This window comes from Polyodon spathula, chromosome 13, assembly GCF_017654505.1.
Source record: "Polyodon spathula isolate WHYD16114869_AA chromosome 13, ASM1765450v1, whole genome shotgun sequence".
Lineage (NCBI taxonomy): Eukaryota > Metazoa > Chordata > Actinopteri > Acipenseriformes > Polyodontidae > Polyodon > Polyodon spathula.
This window is the reverse complement of record NC_054546.1, coordinates 33,959,053-33,980,539: the sequence shown is the minus strand read 5'-3', so window position 1 is coordinate 33,980,539 and position 21,487 is coordinate 33,959,053. Positions and strand designations below refer to the sequence as shown.

The window sequence follows — 21,487 nt, the reverse complement described above, 5'->3', positions numbered from 1 at the left end:
AATGTGTCCAGAATACTGTAAATTTTACTTGATAAAACTTGATAAATATTATAAAAATGTGATCTGTGTCTTTTTTCAAAAAGCCACCAGCGGCAAACACCAGTGTTATTTTATACTTGGCCTTCAACTACAGTATCTTGTATATCCTGACATCCTTATTAAAGAGGGCTTGGTATTGAAGTTCCTAAGCACCAGAATTGTAACCCTAGGTGAAGGTGACCTTTCTTAAGCATGAGTTCTGAATGGGTAGGCTATATTTTCAGAACTGCTGAAAAAACTTTCCATGAGCATTTGGTAATAGAGGTTAATCATTACTTTGTTTGAACTATTATATAGTTCAATGTGAGGCTTTATGTTTTTAAACATAGCTTTTACCACAAGTTTTCCCTGAACTCTTTAATGAATTCCTTCAGTCTCCAGATTTAGTTTTGTACATGATCATGCTTCAGGATCAAAACTGGACTTCTGCTTAATGTGAGTAACTTTACTGTACAGTAGCGCTGTTTTACCACAAAGGGGTATGCAATGTCTCTGCTTGCTAACCACACACTGTCCAACAAAAATCCAGTTTACCCCATTGCTTGGTGTTTTGATGGAAAACAGAATGAAATAAACACACAGACAGACGATGAAATAGTTTTAAAAAGCAGAAGAAATATACTTTGTATAACGATAGGCTATAAAACATCACTCTACCATTCATAACAAAGTTGTTCCTGACTACTCAAGATCATAAAAAAAAAAGAATGCTCTATAGTATCTTAGGAAAGATTAAAAGCCTTTTAGTGTATCGTAGAAAGAGCATGCAGGCCACAGATGGGACATTTCACTGATTGGTTTCCTTCTGCGTGGGTCTTATTCCTGCCCACAGGAATCAGTGGTGAACACATAATACAATCCATCCTCCAGTGTATCATTTTCATAACCATGCTTCTTGCTGATGTGATGTATCAGTTTCCATAATTATAAAATATGTTTATTCTGCAACATTTTTGAGTATATGATAGCCCTGTAAGTAAGTAATCTGTTCATCTTGGCAGTCTTGTTTTGTTGGTCAAGGCATGTAAAGCTCCAAATTGCATCAGGTTGCCTAGGCAATGCGACGCAGCATGCACCTCACTTCCTGGTGGCCGTGCGCTGGAAAACACAGACAAGGCATGCAACTGTAGAACTGAATCCTCCTTGACTGAACACTGAGTGGCGGACGAACTTGTCAAACTCAAAATGAAAAACTTAGTGAAAAGTTTGTTGACTAATCTGTTTAGTGCCAGAGACTTTGCAACAAAAACATAAATTATATATTTTTAAAAAACGGACCGCCAAAGCCAAAATTGCAAGTAGTAAGTACTTACAGAAAAGCAGGAAAGTAATTGAAACGATATTTCAGCAAGCAGTGTACAACTGTGAATGGTATTTGTTTTATTGAATTGCTATTAGTAGCCTACATTATAAGAAAATGTTTTTATCTATCAATTAAAAGTTGTTGCATGCCTTGATAAAAAAGTCACTGCACGCCACTGAATACAAACTGGTATCAAATATTAAGACACTATATCAAAGTATGCTGACACTGTGAGGTTGAAACCAAAAAAGTCAGCTGACCTCAATGAGGCAGCAAAAAATAACTGGTCAGAAGACAAGGTCAAGTCACTGACACATTTACCTTGAAACTATGGTATTTATAAAGATATGAGACAGCTGCTGCATCTTCAAAATGGACATACTTTCTACAGGACGATACCCATGATCAAACCTGACCTTGAGAATCATGTAATACAGGTGTTTACTGAACAAGCAGATATCACAAAACACTTGGTTATTGACATCTGGAAACCAAAACATCACACAATCGAATTCTGGCAGCTATATCAAGTCACAGGTAAAACGGTATCTTACATTTTGCCTGAGGAGTTTCCAAAACACTGAAAATACAAAGCCATACCTTAACAGTTTATGAGATATGGGCCCTATTCAAAACTTTGAGGGTGGTCTCTTGGGTTAAAAGTGCTTTGAAAATACAAGTGAGAATAAACTCTCTCTAAAACTGTTGAAAATGATTTTCTGAACCACAAACTTGTTTTAATTAATCAAAATTGGCTTGAGAAAAACAAAGCAGTCTTAACAGTTTTGTGAACAGGGCCCATGAGCTGTGATAGAAGTGGCATCTTAGTAGATTTATAAAAAAAACATGCCAGTTCCCTTATGGGGATGCCTAAAAACATAGAATATTCAATAAAATATCAAGAAAAAAAAAAACATTGACTCTCCCCCTACAAAGATATTGTTAGATTTTTTGGCAATTCTATAGTGTTTGTTCACCTGGGAATTTGCATAGTATAACAAACAATGCAATGTGCAATCACAGAATACTTTTTTCTCTGCTCTTCCTAATTGAATCCCTTGGGTTTACTTTCTTTGCACTATACGGTCATCATTTTATTTCTGGAAATGTGCTACAACTCGTACAGTAGCACCATGACAGCACATCACACCACTGCACTGGTCTTACCAGCACCTTGGACAAGGCTATGGAAATGAAGCAATAAGACAGGGACACACAGACTACACATCTCATCCCTTAGTCACGAGGGACACATGCCAAAGATCGTGCCATTAGGATAGAGCTTACAAAATAACATAAAGCCCACAATGAAATTTGAGATGTTTTTGGACTCAGAATTAGGCAAAGCTATGTAAATTCAAAAAATTTGGCAAAGAAGTTCCCCTGAAGATTGTGGGAGGGAACAGATGCTCCCCAGCTGTTACAAAACAATGGCTTTCCAATCAGAAAGGAGGATTTTGCTGAACCAATGAAAACATTTCTGTTGCTAGGAAGTACTACCTACATTTGTGTTGCATGCAACTTCATATCATTCCAACAGCATGCTAACATTAACATTAAAGATTTTTGTTTTAAAAAAAAAAAAAAAAAAGAAAACATTTTTGACACTTCAAAATAATGTATGAAAAAGAAATCAGAAAACATTTAGCCGCAGATGTGTTGCAAACTAAATGGTGCTATCTACTGGTAGAAAAAACTTTCTGTGTTAATAATAATTAGAATAATGGAACTAGTCCAACAGAATGGATAAGGTGTTTTCCTTCTCTTGTCTTCACAGTCTCAAAGAGTCCTCCTTGAGTATGCCCAGAAAAGAAGCCAGGGCCTGGCAATAAGAAACAGTCTGGATAGCCTCTTCCGTCCATGTAACATCACAATAGGTTAGCCAAACAAAACGTGGCTTTAAAGAGGTGTAAGGTTGGGCTGAGCTTGCCTTCCAAGCACCGTAAGAAAGTTCTACCTTCCTCTCTTGTCTCTAGTCTCCTGCTGAGCAGTGCTCTCTTGAACAGTCTGCCCCTCTCCTATTTTTTCAGTCTGTCTGTGTTTCTAGGGTTCTTCGTCTCCAGTTGAGACTGTCAGGCGCATTGATACAGGCAGGTGATCGGTCAGCCCTGCCAATTGGGTGATGAAGCTAAACTCTTCAACATCCTGAAGGGACAGAACACAAGAAATAAATCCCAATTAATCAGTACAGTACTTTAAGTTTTGTACTACTTGGGGGACATTAACATACAAAAAACAGAAATCTATCCTTTAAAAAAACACTATCCAACATACCCTCCTGTAACCTATAATACACCTTGTACTGTAGTATTCTACTGTCTGTTTTTTTTGTTTGTTTTTTTTTTCTGTGCAGTACCATAATATTTTTTATACGGATTATTACACAGTCAATTAAAATACTAAAATATCTTACTATTATTTAAAAGAGTAAAAATCTAAAACATAAAACAATAGGGTTAATGCTTTGTGACTACAGCCCTGTATTGTAAAGGTAGTAAAGGGAAATTGCTTTCTTCTCTTGGTAGATGACGGCACGTACAGTAAGAAACACTCTGAAAACCTCAATTAAGTAAGAACAACAAAAATGCTGTTGAAAAACGATATAGGTGAAATGGAATTCCATATTTTCTTCACTGGTTACAATGAACAGAAGACATCACAGTAGAGAGAATCATTTTTTCACACTATAAGGCCTGTCAATATCTGAATGTTTCCCCATTGATAACGGATTGACACTTTTTCAATATGTAACAAAAGCTTTGGTTTAGTGTAGACATACGTTCAAGTTACGTATGTGTGTTTTTTCACCTGTAGTCTGTGTGTAGGTTTTGGGTAACTTGTGAAAGGAATGTGCTGTGTGTTTTGGAACAGATGAGTAACATTGTGCTGAGTGAATTATTTTTCGGCCTGTGCAGTTTCCTGGAGCCTGTACTGCAGCAATTCTGCTGGAGTGACTCACAGTGAAGCGTTCCTTTAATACGGTTATTACATTTACATCAGTATTATTATATCAGTAAAACACTGATACTAGTAAGATTATAACCCGAATCTGTACGCCTCCTGTTCGTGTCACAGTAAACCTAACTGCCACCTTTCCAAACAACATGAACGCTTGTTTCTTAAAAATAGAGGGCGCCGTGCTTTGAATAAAATCTTCTCCTGTTGCAGACCTCTTTGTAATCCAACACCCTTGCACAAGTTTAAAAAAGAATGCATTTAGGATACAGATGTGGTGGACTAATGCATTATAATTGTAAAAAATAAATGACATGCTATATCAAGATTGCTGAGATTAATGCCTAATGCTGTATTAGGTTTATCATTACATTTACATTTCGTAGCCTGTAAAAATCGAAATGACTGGCTGCAGTGAAATATATACAATGGTTTTATTAGCTACATTAAAAAAACAAACTGCATAACAAACACCACTTAAACCAGAGGATAAATCATGACTCAAAGAAAAGTTTACACTATAGTAGCTCGTCATTCTAGGAAATGTACCCTTACCCTGCCTGCATGTCACTTTCGTATGTACTTTTAATCTACAAAATGAAGACTGCCCAATGAACATACCACTTTCCATTCAGGCTGAAGTCCTTCCTCAGCATACAGTATGTAGTCAATTCTCCTCCCACTGCCCTTGAGTGGTATCTTCCGACCCTTTTGACTGGAGCCGTGCTTCTTGCTGGTAGGATATACCAGATATTCCTTTCTCCCCTCTTCATTCTCCATGACTCTGGAAATAAGAAAATAAGTGGGTGGAAAACTTAACAAGGGTCAAAACAAAATGAAGTAGAGATACACTTAGGATGGAGGACAGGGACACTTATTCAAACAGATAGTTGGGAGGGTATGGACCGGTTACATCCCCATGTTGCTGATGCTAAATAATTGGGATACTTTAAGCTTCACAAAGTTTTGAGATCAATCAGATTCTAGAATCAGGACAAGCACTGATGGTCCGAAAGACCTCCTCTTGTTCAAAAATATTCTTAACATTTCTGCATTTGAAATGTTTATTTATTGACGAGTTTAGTGTGTGTAGAAATAGCTCTGCTTTGAGAATGCCCTGAACTGAGAGGGTATAAAACACCTGAGATTTGACAATACATGGGTAAACAGAAACCTCTGCTAGGAACTTACTTTTGTAGATTCTCTGGAGAACTGACTTCTTCGTTATAGAGCCCAGATGGGTCCAGGAGCGTTCCTGCAAAGATCCACAGACTTAAAGAAGTACCATGTATAACAATGACAATTATAATACTAATGAACTACTACTACTACTACTAATAATAATAATAATAATAATAATAATAATAATAATAGGTTTTAAATGTGTTAATAATCCACATGTTATTATTTTGAAAAAATTGAATTAACTAAAGGCTTCTTTCAGCCCAAACAGATGTAGTCTAGCAGGTTTTTTTTTTTTCATTTCATTTCAAACCTCACTGAAAATAAAACTTTTATGTCTGAGTGTTTAACATGTGTAAAACTTGTGAATTCATTTGTGAAATAATTGCCAAGCTGGCTGGGAGAGGGTGGAAATAAACAAAATGGCAAGGGGCTGTGTGAGACAGACACTTAAACCTGGACTTACCCACCACCCACGGTTTGTCCTCCCCAGGTCCCAGTCGGCAGGGGTCCTTGTAGAGGGTGAAAAGGGAGTGCTGCTGCTCCAGCTTGTCCTCTGTGGGGAAATACCAAGAAGTAGGGAAGATGTAAGATGTGTGTGGGAGGAGGGCTATTGTTCAGAATGTGTTGAATATGGAAAAGTCATTCAATGCAAGCTCTTTATTCTGCACTTGTACACATATTGATACTAGCCTTTTTCTTATACAACTGAGCTATCTTGCAGCCATTCACACACGACAGAAAGACTATGCATTTCACACTATTCCACATTCTGCTGCGTTACTAAGTAGATGAGTAGATTGAAATATGTAGTTCCCTGAATTCAGCTGTTTAAGTACACACAACTAGTAAAATACTGTATTTCCATGTGGAATTCACCTGATGAGCAGTTGTCGAAATTCAGGTCCCCACAAATCACGTTGAATGCCACCATATCCTCAGGACTGTCTGCCCCAGCAGGACGGGAGGTAGATTTTCTGAACTCGGACTGCCAGTTGACAAGTAGATCAAGCTGCTCACACCGAACTGCACAATCCGCTGTGAATACAGAAGGTGGAAAACCTTTAAATATATATGTTTTTATTACTAGGAGGAGCACCTTAGGAACAGCCACATAAAAAAAGGGCATTTGATTCTTATCTAATGAGCAGCAAATATCTTAGACGCTGTATTTAATAGAACTAAATAAACATTTAATAGAACTATGTTGAAATGTCAAAGCATCTATGGTTTTACTTGTTAGATGAAATATGATAAAAATGTTACCCAGTTCTGTCTACAGAATCCACATAAATAGTTTATGGATTATTAATACAGTAGGCAAAACGGGGCAACTAAACAGCTCTAGATAGTTATTTAAAGATTCCTAATTAAAAAATAAAGATCAGTAGAAAAAAAAAATACTGTATTAAGTACTGCAAACTCTTTTTTGTGAATGCACAAAATAATATAGTCCAGTATTAATTCTCTAAAAGCTCTCTGGCGCACCCTGCTGGAAAATGAAAGTAGTCAGTTTACACTTAAAACAAGTTACCACATGTTTTGATCCAGTACTACAGGCACCCCTGTAAGTCATTGTTTTTCAATTGTACCATTATAGTTAAAGCTAAAAGAAACCAGTGTTGGGTTAACAAAAATAAATAAAACATAAATACTTAAACCCTTTAACCATTTGGTTTTGAACCCAGGTCTCTATGGGCATCAGGCATAAACTGCTAAGCCATCATGATTGAAATCCAGGTCCCAGAGGGATTCATGCGTCAGTTCAGCCAGCATTTTAACATGCAAACTATGCAGGTCCTGCAGAAGTGAAGCACTGCTTTTCTTTAATGGACTCCGAGTCATATGTACTAATGATCAACCTCAAGCCTGTTGCACCATTAGCATCGGAAACGCCACAGTGCATGGAAATGACACGGCAACTCAGTCTGGAACAGTTGTGTCTTATTCCACCCTCTTTACTCATGAAAGCCCACCCCTGGACAGTAAAATGGAGGACTGGATTAGAACTGCCTGCTCCAGGAGTTAGCAAGGCAAATGGAGTTTATAATGTCGGTAGTTTAAATGATGAATCTTGCTGAACACATTGGTTAGCAGAGGTCAGAGTACCCGATTGTAGAGCTATAGGGAGTTAAAGTAGATAACAATTGGACAAGCGGTTCCCAAGATACATGTTTACTTGTTAAATACAGCCATAAAGTTGAAAGGATAGATAGACAGGCTCCATATACCCCATGACTATGATGCACTCAATCATTTGTGCAAAAGAGTATACTCATAATTGAATAAGCTTTTCAAGATATAAAGTACTGTATGGAAAACTCTAAATACATGAAAACAGTTGGGCGAACAGACAACCGGCCTCCATATACTCAAGATTATTCATTTAACTTTCATATGAGAGTCTAATGAGCAATGAATCATACAAGATTAAGCCAATATTTTATTTTTATTGTATTTGTCAGACTAAATATAGAAATAAAAGACATGAAAATGTGGGGGAAGTTCCTAAAATAGAAAAAATATCAGTCATCATATGAGAGAAAGTCAGAGATGACAGGTTTAAAAATAGCAAGTACTCAGGCATAACATAGCAGGGGTCAAAAGGTTGCTATGGCAACTGGAGCACATATTTGCCAATAGCGCAAGAGTGGATTTGTTTGATATGCTGTTCCCGCACAGTAGACTTCACTGACCTGGAAGGGGAAAGTGATAAATGAACCTGATTAGTGTCTGGTTTCATAGATTTCCAGGGACTTAAAATAGGATTCAGTGTGGCGCAATAAAAAAACATAGCCCTTATGGTTCAGTGCATAGTTGCTAACTCACATAGTTAAACCAAGAAACCCTGGCCTCATCCTATTATTCATATAGAAAATACTGTTGTGGGTACTAAATTTTTCAAACAAGGCAAGATTAAAGACACGGTGGGTAAATTATATAATATGTATTATATTGAATTATTTAAACAGTATTATATATGTTAATGATTAACTAAAGATAGATTAACAAAAATGAAATATTCATCTATTAACTTAAAATTGTGTTTGAGGATCAGCAAGTTCATAAGATGTAAGTTAAAACACAGTTTGTGGAGCTATTAGGAAAAAAACCTAAATGATAAAGGGAAGACCGGATTGTATATTGACTGTTTAGTATGGAAGTGTCACAAGGCTGGCTGAGTGGTGACGTCAGGCCCAGAACATTAACACACAGGACAGAGAGAGAGGCAGAGTTTGGAGAAACTGAGCGCTTGGTTGCACTCAGCATTTAATAAACCAAATAAAAGATTTAAACCAAAACAGGACACAGCACTTGCTGCCAATATAAATAGGCAAACAAAAAAACATATTAACAGACAAACAAGTGGATGAACGTTAAACAAATAAATACCATGCTGGCCCTCCAGCACGACTTAGCAATTGCTATTTCTTTATTTTATTTTAACTCTCCTCTCTACACCCGTTCTCCACTCACCAAACACACAACCCCGAGTAAGTGAAAACATGCTGCTTTTATGCAGCTGTACCGAGACTCGACTGCTAATCAATCATTCAATTGGAGTCTCGGTACAACTGCACATGAATTAATCTAGTGCAATTTCTCGTGCTCATATATTATTATGTTTTACCTGCACGTGAAGTGCTATACAATCCTCATGCCTAAATACAACATACATTAAATCACTTGTGTTCTTAGCCCATATTATATCCCATGTAACAACTCTAATACACCAACATTAACACACTACACGCAACATACAACACAAATAAATAGCTCAGGGGCAATGCACTTTGCCACAGGAAGACATTATTTTATTAGTTATTGTTATTTAGTGCTTGAGTGTGTGCTCCAACCCATAAGAAACATATTGACTTTTTATGTTGTTTGATTTTGTAATCATACATTATGGCTGACATTGTTGCAGGAGGGAGCATGAACTCTGTACACTGGGATTTTTGGAAGAAAAATCTCTTTCTCCTGGCAAATGTTCCCGAGTAAAAGCTAAACAAAAGCAATTCCCTTGTTTATTTACTTATGATGTGTCAATAAAAAAATATCAAAACTATCAGGAATATGATGGAAAAAAGAAATTGCTGCGATATGGACAACAGCAAAAGGAAAGCAACGTATTTCAAGGAGAAGCCGTCTTTTTCAAGGCAAAGTGCTATGATAGGGCACAGTCTGAAGATTCTGTTTTTACATTTTAAGGACCACTTGGTTACTATATTCAGGTGGTACTTAAAACACTATATTTGAATTTTATCTTGGACCATCACACATGTAACAACAAACACTATCAAACTGGATCTAACCCTAAAAAACATAACTGGGCTCACAACACAACACTATTCCAGGAGCAGCAAATCATTTTCAAAGTATGAAGTGCAGGCAGGGGGAATGGTAACTTTCTGTTGACCTCAATTTACTAGCTGCATCCTGATAAAGCTACACCAATATTTTCATAGCACAAACATTTCTAAAATGAAATCCAAACAACATAGAATGTTTCAGGCTAAAGGCTGGTTTCACAGACTAGCAGATTATTGGACAACCCAATAGGGGTGTGCTGATTCATCGACACGATATTTAGCAACACGATACTTTTCTTGATGATACGATTATTGATAGCGTGACCTCTGACACAGTGACAAAGTGACACTGAATTTACCCTATCGTGATACATAGCGTAGCAGGACCCTTGTATCGTGTAGACACTGCTGATGCACAACCCTATTACCCATTGTTACTGTAGGTGCTTGACTGGTGCTAATCAGGTTTGTGAAACCAGCTGGAAAAATCCAAGGGGCTTACCTTCCGAAGCATGCAGATGAGTACCAGAAATATATCCCACAATTCTTTGATCCTGAGGTGTAGATCCCACATGCACCTAAAGGGAGACAGACACAGACATGTTTTAAGATATCAGCAGGCTCCTTCAGTTTTTTTTAGAGGTGATCTCCAGTTGCACTTGGTCCCATCCAATTTAGGCAACTGTTCACAGCCCCATATAAGCTACCATACTGAAAAACAAATATGATAATTGAACGAGCTTCCTGTTGGATTGGTTAGGTTACATTTTCCTCGACAGTTGAGACTTTTGCTGCAGCTATTTTTAAGTTATTTGTATTCAAGTAAACCCATCTCTCAAGTTTGCCTTTGAAAATCTTAAATTAAGATAAAGCTTTTGAATAAATTTGTCCCAGCAGTAGTGTTTGATGCGTCATTGGACAGTAATACAGAACAGTGAACCATTAGTCATAAATACTTCACCATACTGGTACTGCATCCAATAAAGCATTTAAATTATATTAAATGTCTATAACGGATTGTACATATATCACTGGAACTGCGTAGCCATCTAAATTGGCTTTTAGCATCAGGAAAAGAGAGAGTATTTATTACTTGTTGAGATTCCCAAATCGATTCCCGGCGCAGTCACTACAATCTGATTACTAATGAAAGTATCTGGAACTCTTGGCACAGCAAGATTGAATCATTTCAATTTCTGCCAGCTATTGCCAACTTCATCTTATGATGACAACAGACTATGAATCAAGCTATGTTTATGTTTTCCAACTGCCCTTAAAAACACCCCACAAAGACGACCAGTACAGTTAAACAAAAGTGAGAGAGCTTAAAGTTTACATGCATTATGCTAGGGTCTTCAGAAATGTACGGCAAATTGGACTGTGACATGCTCATCTGTCAGATGACTGTTTAGATGCAAGATAGGCTAATTAGGAATAATTAACAAACCCAGATTATTACATGGGTCACACTGAACATCTATTGCTTTGAACTGACGTCCCTGTGACAAGGTATAGATCGATTTCATTAAGCCTTCTTAATCGTTAACAATTTAATCAGAATTACATGAGGCATCTCCTGAAGATACAAGGTCTGGAAAATGTAATTAAATTTACCAAAAGAAGGAAACAGTAAGCATTTTGTTTCCATCAAAAGAAATTCCATTGCAGTTTCCAGATTAACTGGGTCTGTGGTACCAGTCTTTTTTTCAATTTCAATTTTTTGGTCAGAATTGTCTCTAGTTCTTCTAAAAAGTATTATAGTCAATAGTTAATGTGTTAATTTAATTGTTCTTTAGATCAAGTCTTTGGTTATACAGAGGTGGTTGTACAGGATGTCCAGCATAACTAGATGCTGCTGTGCTTTGTATAAAATAACAGAAGTGTCACTTTAGTTTTTAGTTTCTACTAGGGTGTCTACACCTGGACAACAGACACATTTTGCTACTGTACTTTACAAGTGCATCTTGCTTCTGAGGGGGTTAGGGGCTAGAATATTTCGATGTAACGACTAGTTTCATTAAAAAATGAAATGAAAAGATCCTTCCAGCATTTTCATGAGAACAGTTCTTTCATGCAGCAGCTTTGGAAATTATTCTTTGTTGCAGCTGTCATAATAAATATGTTTTTAATTGTTCTCAAACAGGCAGAGTCAAAAAATTATTTATTTAGTGTAATGTTTTTTGTTTTTTTTTCTGGTTGAGTTCAAGTCAGTTCAGATTTCAGATTTTTTTGTTGTGAATTTCACAAATTCTGGTCTGATCTCTTAAATTAAATAGTTGATTTTTTTTGTTTTATACACCACCCATTCAAAAAAGTAATATGATGTATTCCATGAAATAACAACCACTCCCTTTTACGTCAAAATTCTTCCACAGCACTTTATGCATGCTTGGTTAAACACTATGGAGATCAGCAAACAGGGTTGTGAAAGCATGCTTAGAATTCTGCAATCAGGCAATAGGAACAGCCTTCAAGTTTGTCCACAGTCACTGTAGGGTGAGATACAGCTGGTATTAACTGCTGGTCAAGGCTGTGAAGGCAGAGGAGTTTGAGGGAGCAGTAAATAAATGATAATGGAAAAACAAGAACATCACTTATCTGCTGTGATTCTAGGGCATTAAAATGTGCGTGTGTAGGAATTGTAGGATGCACCACTGTTTTCAATCTCTTTTGGTTTTCCGGTCTGCTTCAGATTACATTTTATCAAGTGATTCTCAATTAGGGGTAATGCATGATGCTCACCTATTCCTGTAATTCAGGAATTCCCAATTCACAGCAAAATCTGACAAAAAAAATCTTGGGAAAAGTGCAAAATGCAAATGTAACTAGGTGAACCTTTATAAGGGTGGGAGCATGGCAGGAAAGGGAGGATACCTTCCTTCTACTGAATCCAATATTCATTTGGGTTAAGTTCATGCCATTCATTCATAATTAGTTTTTTATAGCTAGATCCAGTGACTAAAAGAATGTGGCAGAGAAATGGTTTATTTTTTACCTGGAAAACACAAATAATGGAATTTGACTATGAGACTCAGAGAATACAACCATGCATCAAATATGATGACAATGAGCTCCATTTAATAGTTTGAACAAATATGGCATTACGAAGATAAGACCATAATGGTTGTGCTCTAACACCATCCTCTTCACGTCTTATTTTGTAAACTACAGTACTTTCAAAATCTATATTTGACAAATTGTTTTATTGAATATTGCCAAATTAACATGATTAAGAATGCAGGTCGCATAACGCTAAAAATATTAAATAAGGTACCCTATAGTACAGTAGCTCATGTTATTGAAATGTGTATTAATATCATTTAAATATGAAATGTCATGAAATTGTAAGTTAATGTGTAACGTGAGTCACTTTCCCCAGAACCTAAAAGTTGTGAAATATGTAAATCATATATCTAAACTAGGAATGTTTCAAAGATGAAGGAAAACCAGGACTCAAGAGAAGCATATAATCATCTTTTAGAGTTTGTGTTGCCTTCCCCAACTACTTTAATCCTACTTTCTTATCGATCTATCTGTGGTACAGTCCATCAGCCATATCTAACTGTCCTCTAAAATTGAATTCCTGTGTGTCTGTATTCTTGCTCATCGTCCATCATTTTGTCCAAAACAACATCACTTTCAGAGCCAAATGCTGTAAGATTAAATTAATAATAATATTAAGATTTGGAAACAGTAAGAGTTTTAAGTATTCAAACCCCTTTCTGTGCTTAGCAGGCTCCACTCTGCCAGGACTGCACTAGTCTTGCAGAGCCTGATCGATACAGGAGGTTCAAGAGTGATGCTGGATGCTGTAAATGATGTGTGTGTGCCCAATGATCAATAACAATCTGTGCTCACACTGTCAGTACAACCGGCCACTCTCAAACACAATTCAGTGGCTTGTCATGCAGTTTTAGGAACTCATTCTCCTCCTCTTTATCACATTGTCAATCCATCTGCCTGTCTTTCTGTTTTTAAACCTGCATGTTTATAAGCACATTTGCACTCACATAAATATTCTGTTTTGAGTATAAACCTCCTGAAACTTTGTTCATGTCAAATACGTATCTCCAAACTAAACAGTCCATCAGATGCAAAACATGTTTCACACAACTGTTTTTAGCAATGTTTTGTCCAGTGTGCAGACCTGTACTGAACTTCCTAACAATCATTTGTTTGGTTTTGTGTTAATGGTGCAGCAACTATAATTAGCTAGTTAGGGTGTGCATTACTGTAAGAGGTTCTAAGATACAAGCACAAATGCTTATTTGGTTTCCAGCTTTGTTACAGGAAATCTAATTAAATCTAATAGATTATAGACTATATATATACTGTACTATCTTATCAAATTATAACACCGATGTCTGGGTCTCATAGCATCTATCAAACTTGAAAAACCCTTTAAAAAAATCAGGATTTTGCCTTTGGTATTTGGCAGCGGTTCCATAACAACTCATCCATCTGATAAACTTTCATGGCTTGACATGGCTTGTTTTTTTTAAGCATGTATCTATGAAACCCAGGCCTCCATCCCCACCCCCCCATCTTTATATCCAGCCTGCTTGTGTTGTCATAGTAACATTAGCAATGGTATTAGTTCAAAGGACTGACCAAAACACTCAAATTAAACGATTTAAAATAACATTTATATTAATATATATTGTCATTTTATAAACAGTACATATTCTGTGTTCACAGTTGTCAAATTATTTCTAACAGCCAAATATTAAGAAATATATGTGAACTGATGTCAAATAATATTAAATACATTTAGAATTCAAGCTATTTATATTATTATAATGAATATATGTATAATTGTGTTTTGTAAAAAAAAAAAAAAACATGTAGTTAGAGACAAAGCTCTACAGAAATATAATATTCACACTGCTTACTCTTGAATCAGTGTAATATATTTACAAGATTCTGAATATTGAAACATTTTGACAATTAAATAGAATGCTGCAAAGAACTGAATTACCCCTGCCCCACAAGACAGGAGACCCCCAAGAAACTGGAGGCTTTGTATTCATGATTAAGTTGGCCCATAAAATGCTATTTAATAAAGCATCTCACCCCTTTATTCTACTTACCTTGACGAAAAGAGCCCCCTTGGCTGCCAGTGCATCCTCTCCCCGCCCGTTGGGGAAGCAGCGGTATGAAGCATCCAGGATAGGGTAGCGGCTTGCCAGAAGGAGTCCGCTGTTGAGGAATTTGAAAGGGCCACAATCCTTCCAGGCGTAGCAGCCCACATCGTAGATCACGTGCTGGAAGTAGTGGTGCAGCTGGTTCTTTAGCTTCTCAGCCGCACGCTTGTCAAAGACTTCCTGCAGGCACAGGAAATCCAGGTTGGCAGGAAAAAAGGCAGATATCTCATGATCAAAAGAGTCGTCTGCATGTCGTCTCTTCCTGGACGAAGCCTTTTTAATCATGGAGGCCCTGTACACCAACTTGTTGTTGACTGCATTGCTGTCGCTAATGTGAAACTTTACCAGGGAATCTCTGGAGGCAGTCCTGCTATCAAGGCTGCTTGAATCCCCTTCCTTCAGCTTGTCATTGGGCATCTGGCCATCCTCTGCTTCCTGAACACTCGAGGGTTCCGGAGCGCTGATGCTAATCTGAACCCCTGAAGCTGAGTCAGTCTCATTTAAAGGGGTGTTTTCTTGCTCCTGTCCCTGCAATTTACTGCTGCTGCTCTCTTCTGGCTCCTTTTCTGCCTCCCCATTGCTCTCATGTTTGTACTCCGTTAAAGACATGATGCCACCTCCAACCGAAGCCACCTTACTGGGTACCTCCCCACCTCCCTGGGGTGAGACCAAGCTAGTAAAGCTGACAGCGCTGATGGAGGTGTTGGTGGGTGAGTCGATGTAGATTTTAATCTGTGGACGACTAGCTCCATTGCTGATCCTCTTTCCCACCTCCTTGGCCCGGCCTTGTGTGTCTGAGAGGTTATTGAAGCGGGCTAGGGAGTCTGGTAGCAGGCACACATTGGCTGAGCAGAAGCAAAAGCTCTTTCCTGAAGCCCTCCAGTCATTGACGGGTGTCCCGGCGTTGCCTTGCTCTGCATGGTTTTTGTCTACCCGGCCCCGCTGGGAGTAGATGTAAGGCCTCCTGACCGCCTGAAGGGGAGCCCAGAGTAGGAATCCCAGGAATGCAAACGGAAGTGTTGCTACCACCAACGCCAAGTACAGCGGCGTAGAGATGAGAATGCAGAGTGCGCGGAAGTAACAGGGGTCCTCCGAGTGCTGACGCTTTTCATATGTTGTGGCCAGAAAAGATGCCAGCAATCGGTCAAACAACCAGAAGCATGGGAAAATTAGACCCCAGGACAGAGAGTGCAGGAACCTGAGGAAGGCACTGGAAAAGGGTGACGTGTGTAGCACCATCGTGACCCAAAGAAACTGTCCACGCCCCCCACAGAGGGTCCACTACATGATTCCTCCAGCTGTCAACCAATAGCTGATCAGTCCACACAATGCTCACACAAAAAAATGAAATAAATAGACAGCCCCTCTCCCAGTTCTGCAGATAGGATCTATAATCTTGGCGATGTTATCACTGTGGCAAATACCAACACACAGCTTTGGGATCAGGATAAGGAGCACTTTGCATTGACGTGGTATGTACAGTGTAGTGAGGAACCTAAAGAGTGCTGTGGACTGACATCTATGACCCTGATGATCTGCCTCTGTGAAGAAAAAAAAGACAAAACATTTTGTTAACTAAATTATCTTTATAAACAGAGGTTCTTATGATGTTCTACATTAGCTATTCATGTTCATGGGGTCCAACATTTAGAATTTCGTTTGTTGATGATTAGGTTCACGTTTGGTTAGAGTTCACGTTTCATTTTACTATTCCACATTGCTGTATAGCTACATTAATGACACATGGACTGCTTACTCCTTTGGGGAATACAAATAAAGTAGCTACACCTCCAGGACCCCAAGTCTTGTGAAACAGTGTGTCATCTTTTCATACAGCGGCTCATTTTAATTGGCACTTAAACATGCCTGACTGTTTGTCCTACTTTCCTTGCTGCATCAATTCTGTTTCCTGTTGTAAGAATAACAAAACTAAAAAAGCAACATCATCACTAAGTCCTTGTTTGACATTGATTAAGATTTCTTGGTTCTTGGTTTCTTTATTTCTATCCAGACATAATTAAATCATTTACATCACCTAAACAGACTGTATAAACTGTGCAGCATAAAGGCGTTAAAAATGCGGGATATATTATACTACCTTTTTTTGCATTACTTTTGAAGTGCATTTTAAGAACAACTTGCTAAACATGCATACTTTATTTCCACCTGATATTATGATATTAAGATATTGTACTTTTCTTTAAGCATGTTTCCACCAGGAAGGAAACTCAGAGACAAGAAAGCTGCAGGTTTGAACTCACTTTAATTATAAATAATAAAACAAACAAACAAAAGACAGGAACAAAATAAATGGCACAATGGCCAAAACAAAAGGGTATATAAATAGGGTGGCCATCTGGCTCCAGATTTACTTTGAGACAGAACGGGATTTCAAACTTGTCCCTAAACTGAAAGCAATTAATGTGTAAATTAACCATTACAGCTTTGCTAAAATGAATAGTGATGCTTAATTACCATGTGCATCAAACAATTGTATAATTATAATAAGAATGAATACAATTCTTATGTATTTGTATCATTATGTATTTCTTTTTTGCAGCCTCTTATCGCTATTTATTTTCTATTCGTCGATATTCAATCGCCAATAATATGCAAATATTCTCCCAAGCAAAGCATCATCCCGGTTCTCATCTATTCATCCATAGCTAATCATTATAGATCTGATGGAAAGCAGCTGATCAGTGTGACTTCTTTGCTACACACAGCAATTCTGCCACAGGATTGATCTTAGCAAAGGTGTAGCTAATTTACCCATCAATTATTTTCAGTTTAAGGGGAATTTTCAAAATCCATTCTGTCTCGAAGCATCCGGTAAATCTGGAGATAGATGGCAACCCTATATACAAAACACTCACGAACGTAAACAAACATGGACAGGGATGTAAATACAGCAAATCACAGAACACAGACCTTAACCATTCTATCTAACTAACACCTGTGATCACCCTATTTCTACAGCCCTATTTATCCTTTAATTATTTATCACTTGCCAACTCCAACCACATTACCACATGTTTTGACAGGGAGCAATCTAACCCCCTCCCTGCCAACTCATTATTCCCCACACTAACATATACACACATGCCTCGTGCCACACTGCCGCAAGTCCACATGAAAATTTTATTCAAATGCAGTATTTTATTCATGTTACCAGATTTTAAGATTATTTTGTTACTTGACAAGAGCACACAGTTTGAAACTGTATCAATCAGCTACTATGAACCAGACAAGCATTGAAAGGTGTCCTCTTATGCTCTTAAATGTCATTCTCTTTTAGAGAATTTATTTGGACAACATCCCTTTTTCTGAAACTTACCTGAGTCACAGCTGCTAAGCAGTTTGCCTCACTAATGCACCATTGCAAAATGCTTCATGCATCATTGAACCAAGTGCAGGAAACAATGACTTGACACCACTCCTATTTCTTTCTCTCTTTACCACTCTTCTGCTGAGCAACAGGTCTGGCACAGCCTGGTTGGTTCATCACTGGTGACGTCTCTAACTCGGTGGCGAGTACTGTTTGACCCTGCGGTCTCTACTAAAAAGGAGTGGGCTGTCAAAGACAGCAACACACCACAGTCTGCTAAGAAAGGTGTATATGTAAAAGGATTCCCAGAAAAAGGGGATTCCTTAGTGTAGAGCACATAACGGGGTTTGTATTTAGAATAGCGAGGTCACTGCAAGCACAGACATTCTACTGTTGATTATCAGTAGAAGAAAACAGTGGGACCAAGTCTTTAGAGTTTAATCCAAAATGGTAGATCTGAGGGAATAGGAGGTTAGAGTTTAGGGAGAGAGGCAGTGTGGTATACTGGTTAGAGCTGAAGGACTGGGAGACAGTGTTGTTACTTAAACTGGTTACAGCTTAGGAACTAGGAGGCAATGTGGACTGCATCCAAAAACCCCAAAGGACTTTTACTGTGAGGATCTCTATTGAACATAGTATTGTATGTCCAGTCTCACCAGTGCAAATGTTCAATGATGTTCTTTTAGTAATGCAGTGACTAGAATTGAACGCAGTAGTAGATCATATTAACAAACTCAAATTAGAAAAAAATTCTATTCATTAAAATAATAATGCATCAAAAGAATATGCCATACATATATCTGAAAACCCTTTTTATGAAAATAAAATACAGTAAAATATAAAAATACAGTAAAAAAAAACTAAACAGGTTCAATATCTTTATTATTTATTTATTTATTTATTTCTTAGATGTCACCCTTATCCAGGGTGACTTACAATTATTACAAAGTATCGCATTAAAAATATCACATTACAGGTTATCACATTATAAAATATCACATTACAGAATACCATACAGATAAGAGCAGATATGAAAGCACAATAAAATCAATTCAAGTAAGAGCAAAATAAGGCATACAGTAAATTATGAGTAACAGCGAATTCAACTAAGTGCAGTTAAACAATATAATAACTATTAGCTTATATGAGTAAAGTCCAGCAAGAACATGCAAAAAGTACAATAAATGGATGAGAATGATTTCAAATAAGAGCAATTACAGAAAATGTGAGCACAGACACCTATAAGAGTAAAATCAAATAGTAGTTGTTGTAAGTAGTAAGGAGCAGTAGTTGAATGCAGCAAGGGATGGAGCAGTTCAGTGCACATCCAAGCTGATGCAAGTACTGGTAAATAAACCTAATGCACACTCCTTCAAATATGTCTTTACTACCAACATGTAAGATTTATTACTGCTAAAAAAACAACTGTACCAATTTATAGCAAATATAAGAGTGGTAAAATATAGTTGTGCAAATTAAATTGCCTCAAGCTAGAAAAGTTTCCACCTCAAAAAAGCAAACAGCTATAACTCTAAATATCTTCTCAAAGCACTTTACAGCATTATAACCCACTCCAGACCAAATAACTATCACTCCAGTAAAAGTGGACCTGGAAAGATGAATTCTAATTAAAAAGTAATGCTACTCTCTGGTGGGTGGATTCAGAGGCGGAAGTTTCTTACAATCATTCTCAGGGGAACAGGCGCTTTCAATCACGGCCTGATGACATTTTTCGAACCCCAGTTGTAAAGGCTCCAGAGAAGGCCTGGTTCCTGTCGGTTTTTCTCTAACCACATGTGGAAGGGTGGTGGGTAATTCACTGACAAAACGAGACAGAACAGTTGTACTTGGAACACCGCTCAGGTGCCCAGTTTTATTCTCAGCAATTTCACTGTTTTACCAGCAGAGGGCACTGTTGTCCGTGGGCTGCCTATCAACAATGATAAACAGCACCACGGAAATAGCAAAGCTGGTAAGTCGAATGAACCGCGGGCGCACTCGCAGGTGCTCAAAATAATATAGAGAACAGAAAGCGAAAAGAAGAAGGGAAAATAAAACAATAATAAAACTACAAATAAATGGTGCTGCACTCGGCAGCGTTACCCCAGTCGCCGCTACCCGCACAACCCGGATCACCGTCCTACTCTGGCGGCTCCCTGCCTACTCTAAACAATAGTTCGGGGGTCTGCCCAAGGGTTCCCCGCTGTCACTCTCTGGCTTGTTCGCTGTTCCCAGCTGGTCTCTCCGTCCTTGACCAGCGCTTCTGCACACACAGCGTGTCTACAAAGGCAGACCTGAGGAAACAGCAGAGCGTTATTTTATAGGACCAACAATCTCCCAAGACGCGCCTCTCAGCCATTCAGAGAGGGGGAAAGTCCACATACCCACTTTCCCACCTCCCCTTGTCACTGCCATGACTCACAGGCGGTTGTTGGACGACTGCTGCCCTCTTCCTGCAGCCCGTGAACACGCCAGCAGAGCCAGCACAGATCTCTCCCTGTTACATCTCCTTCCCCTCAGAATGACACCACCGGTTCATTCGAAAATCTAACACCCCCATGCCTTCCCGAGAGAAAAAGTCTGCGTTTTGATGCAACTTTCCTGCTCGGTGGACTACCCTGAAAGCATAGGGCTGCAAGGCCAAGTACTACCGTGTGATTCTGGCGTTACTATCTTTCATCTGGTGAAGCCATGCTAAAGGGGCATGATCTGTAACCAGGGTGAAGTGTCGCCCCAGGAGGTAGTACCGGAGTGCCTCGACTGCCCATTTTACTGCGAGACACTCCTTCTCGATGGTGCTATAATTTTTCTCGCGGGGAAGGAGCTTCCTGCTGATGTACAGGACTGGGTGCTCGCTTCCCCAAACCTCCTGCGACAACACTGCCCCGAGACCTGTCTCTGACGCATCCGTCTGCAGGGTGAACCTCTTACCAAAATCCGGGCTGCATAGCACTGGCTTACTACACAGCCTCTGCTTCAAGGTGAGAAAGGCCCACTGGCACGACTCCGTCCACTGAACCGTATTTGGGGCAGCCTTCCGGGTGAGGTCTGTCAAGGGAGCAGCGAGCGTAGCGAAGCTTGGGATGAACTTTCTATAATAGCCCGCTAGTCCCAAGAAAGAGCGCACCTGGGTTTTGGTTGTAGGAACCGGCCAGTCAGCCAAGGCTTTCACCTTAGCAACTAGCGGTCTGATCTGGCCGCCCCCTACTCGATACCCCAAATA

General features: G+C 38.6%; 1 protein-coding gene across 1 annotated transcript in view; it reads right to left on the bottom strand.

The window, feature by feature from the left end:
* Positions 1-3,375: 3,375 nt before the first annotated feature.
* LOC121326210 (sphingomyelin phosphodiesterase 3-like) overlaps positions 3,376-21,487 on the bottom strand; it is a 35,540-nt gene continuing 17,428 nt past the window's right edge. Inside the window, exons 2-8 of the mRNA XM_041269431.1 lie at positions 14,883-16,477; positions 10,295-10,370; positions 6,359-6,517; positions 5,946-6,035; positions 5,489-5,552; positions 4,919-5,081; positions 3,376-3,487 (exon numbers count right to left, since the gene is read on the bottom strand). Coding sequence (XP_041125365.1) covers positions 3,386-3,487; positions 4,919-5,081; positions 5,489-5,552; positions 5,946-6,035; positions 6,359-6,517; positions 10,295-10,370; positions 14,883-16,175 — 1,947 coding nt within the window. The 5' untranslated portion in view covers positions 16,176-16,477 and the 3' untranslated portion in view covers positions 3,376-3,385. The remainder of the gene's footprint in view (positions 3,488-4,918; positions 5,082-5,488; positions 5,553-5,945; positions 6,036-6,358; positions 6,518-10,294; positions 10,371-14,882; positions 16,478-21,487) is intronic.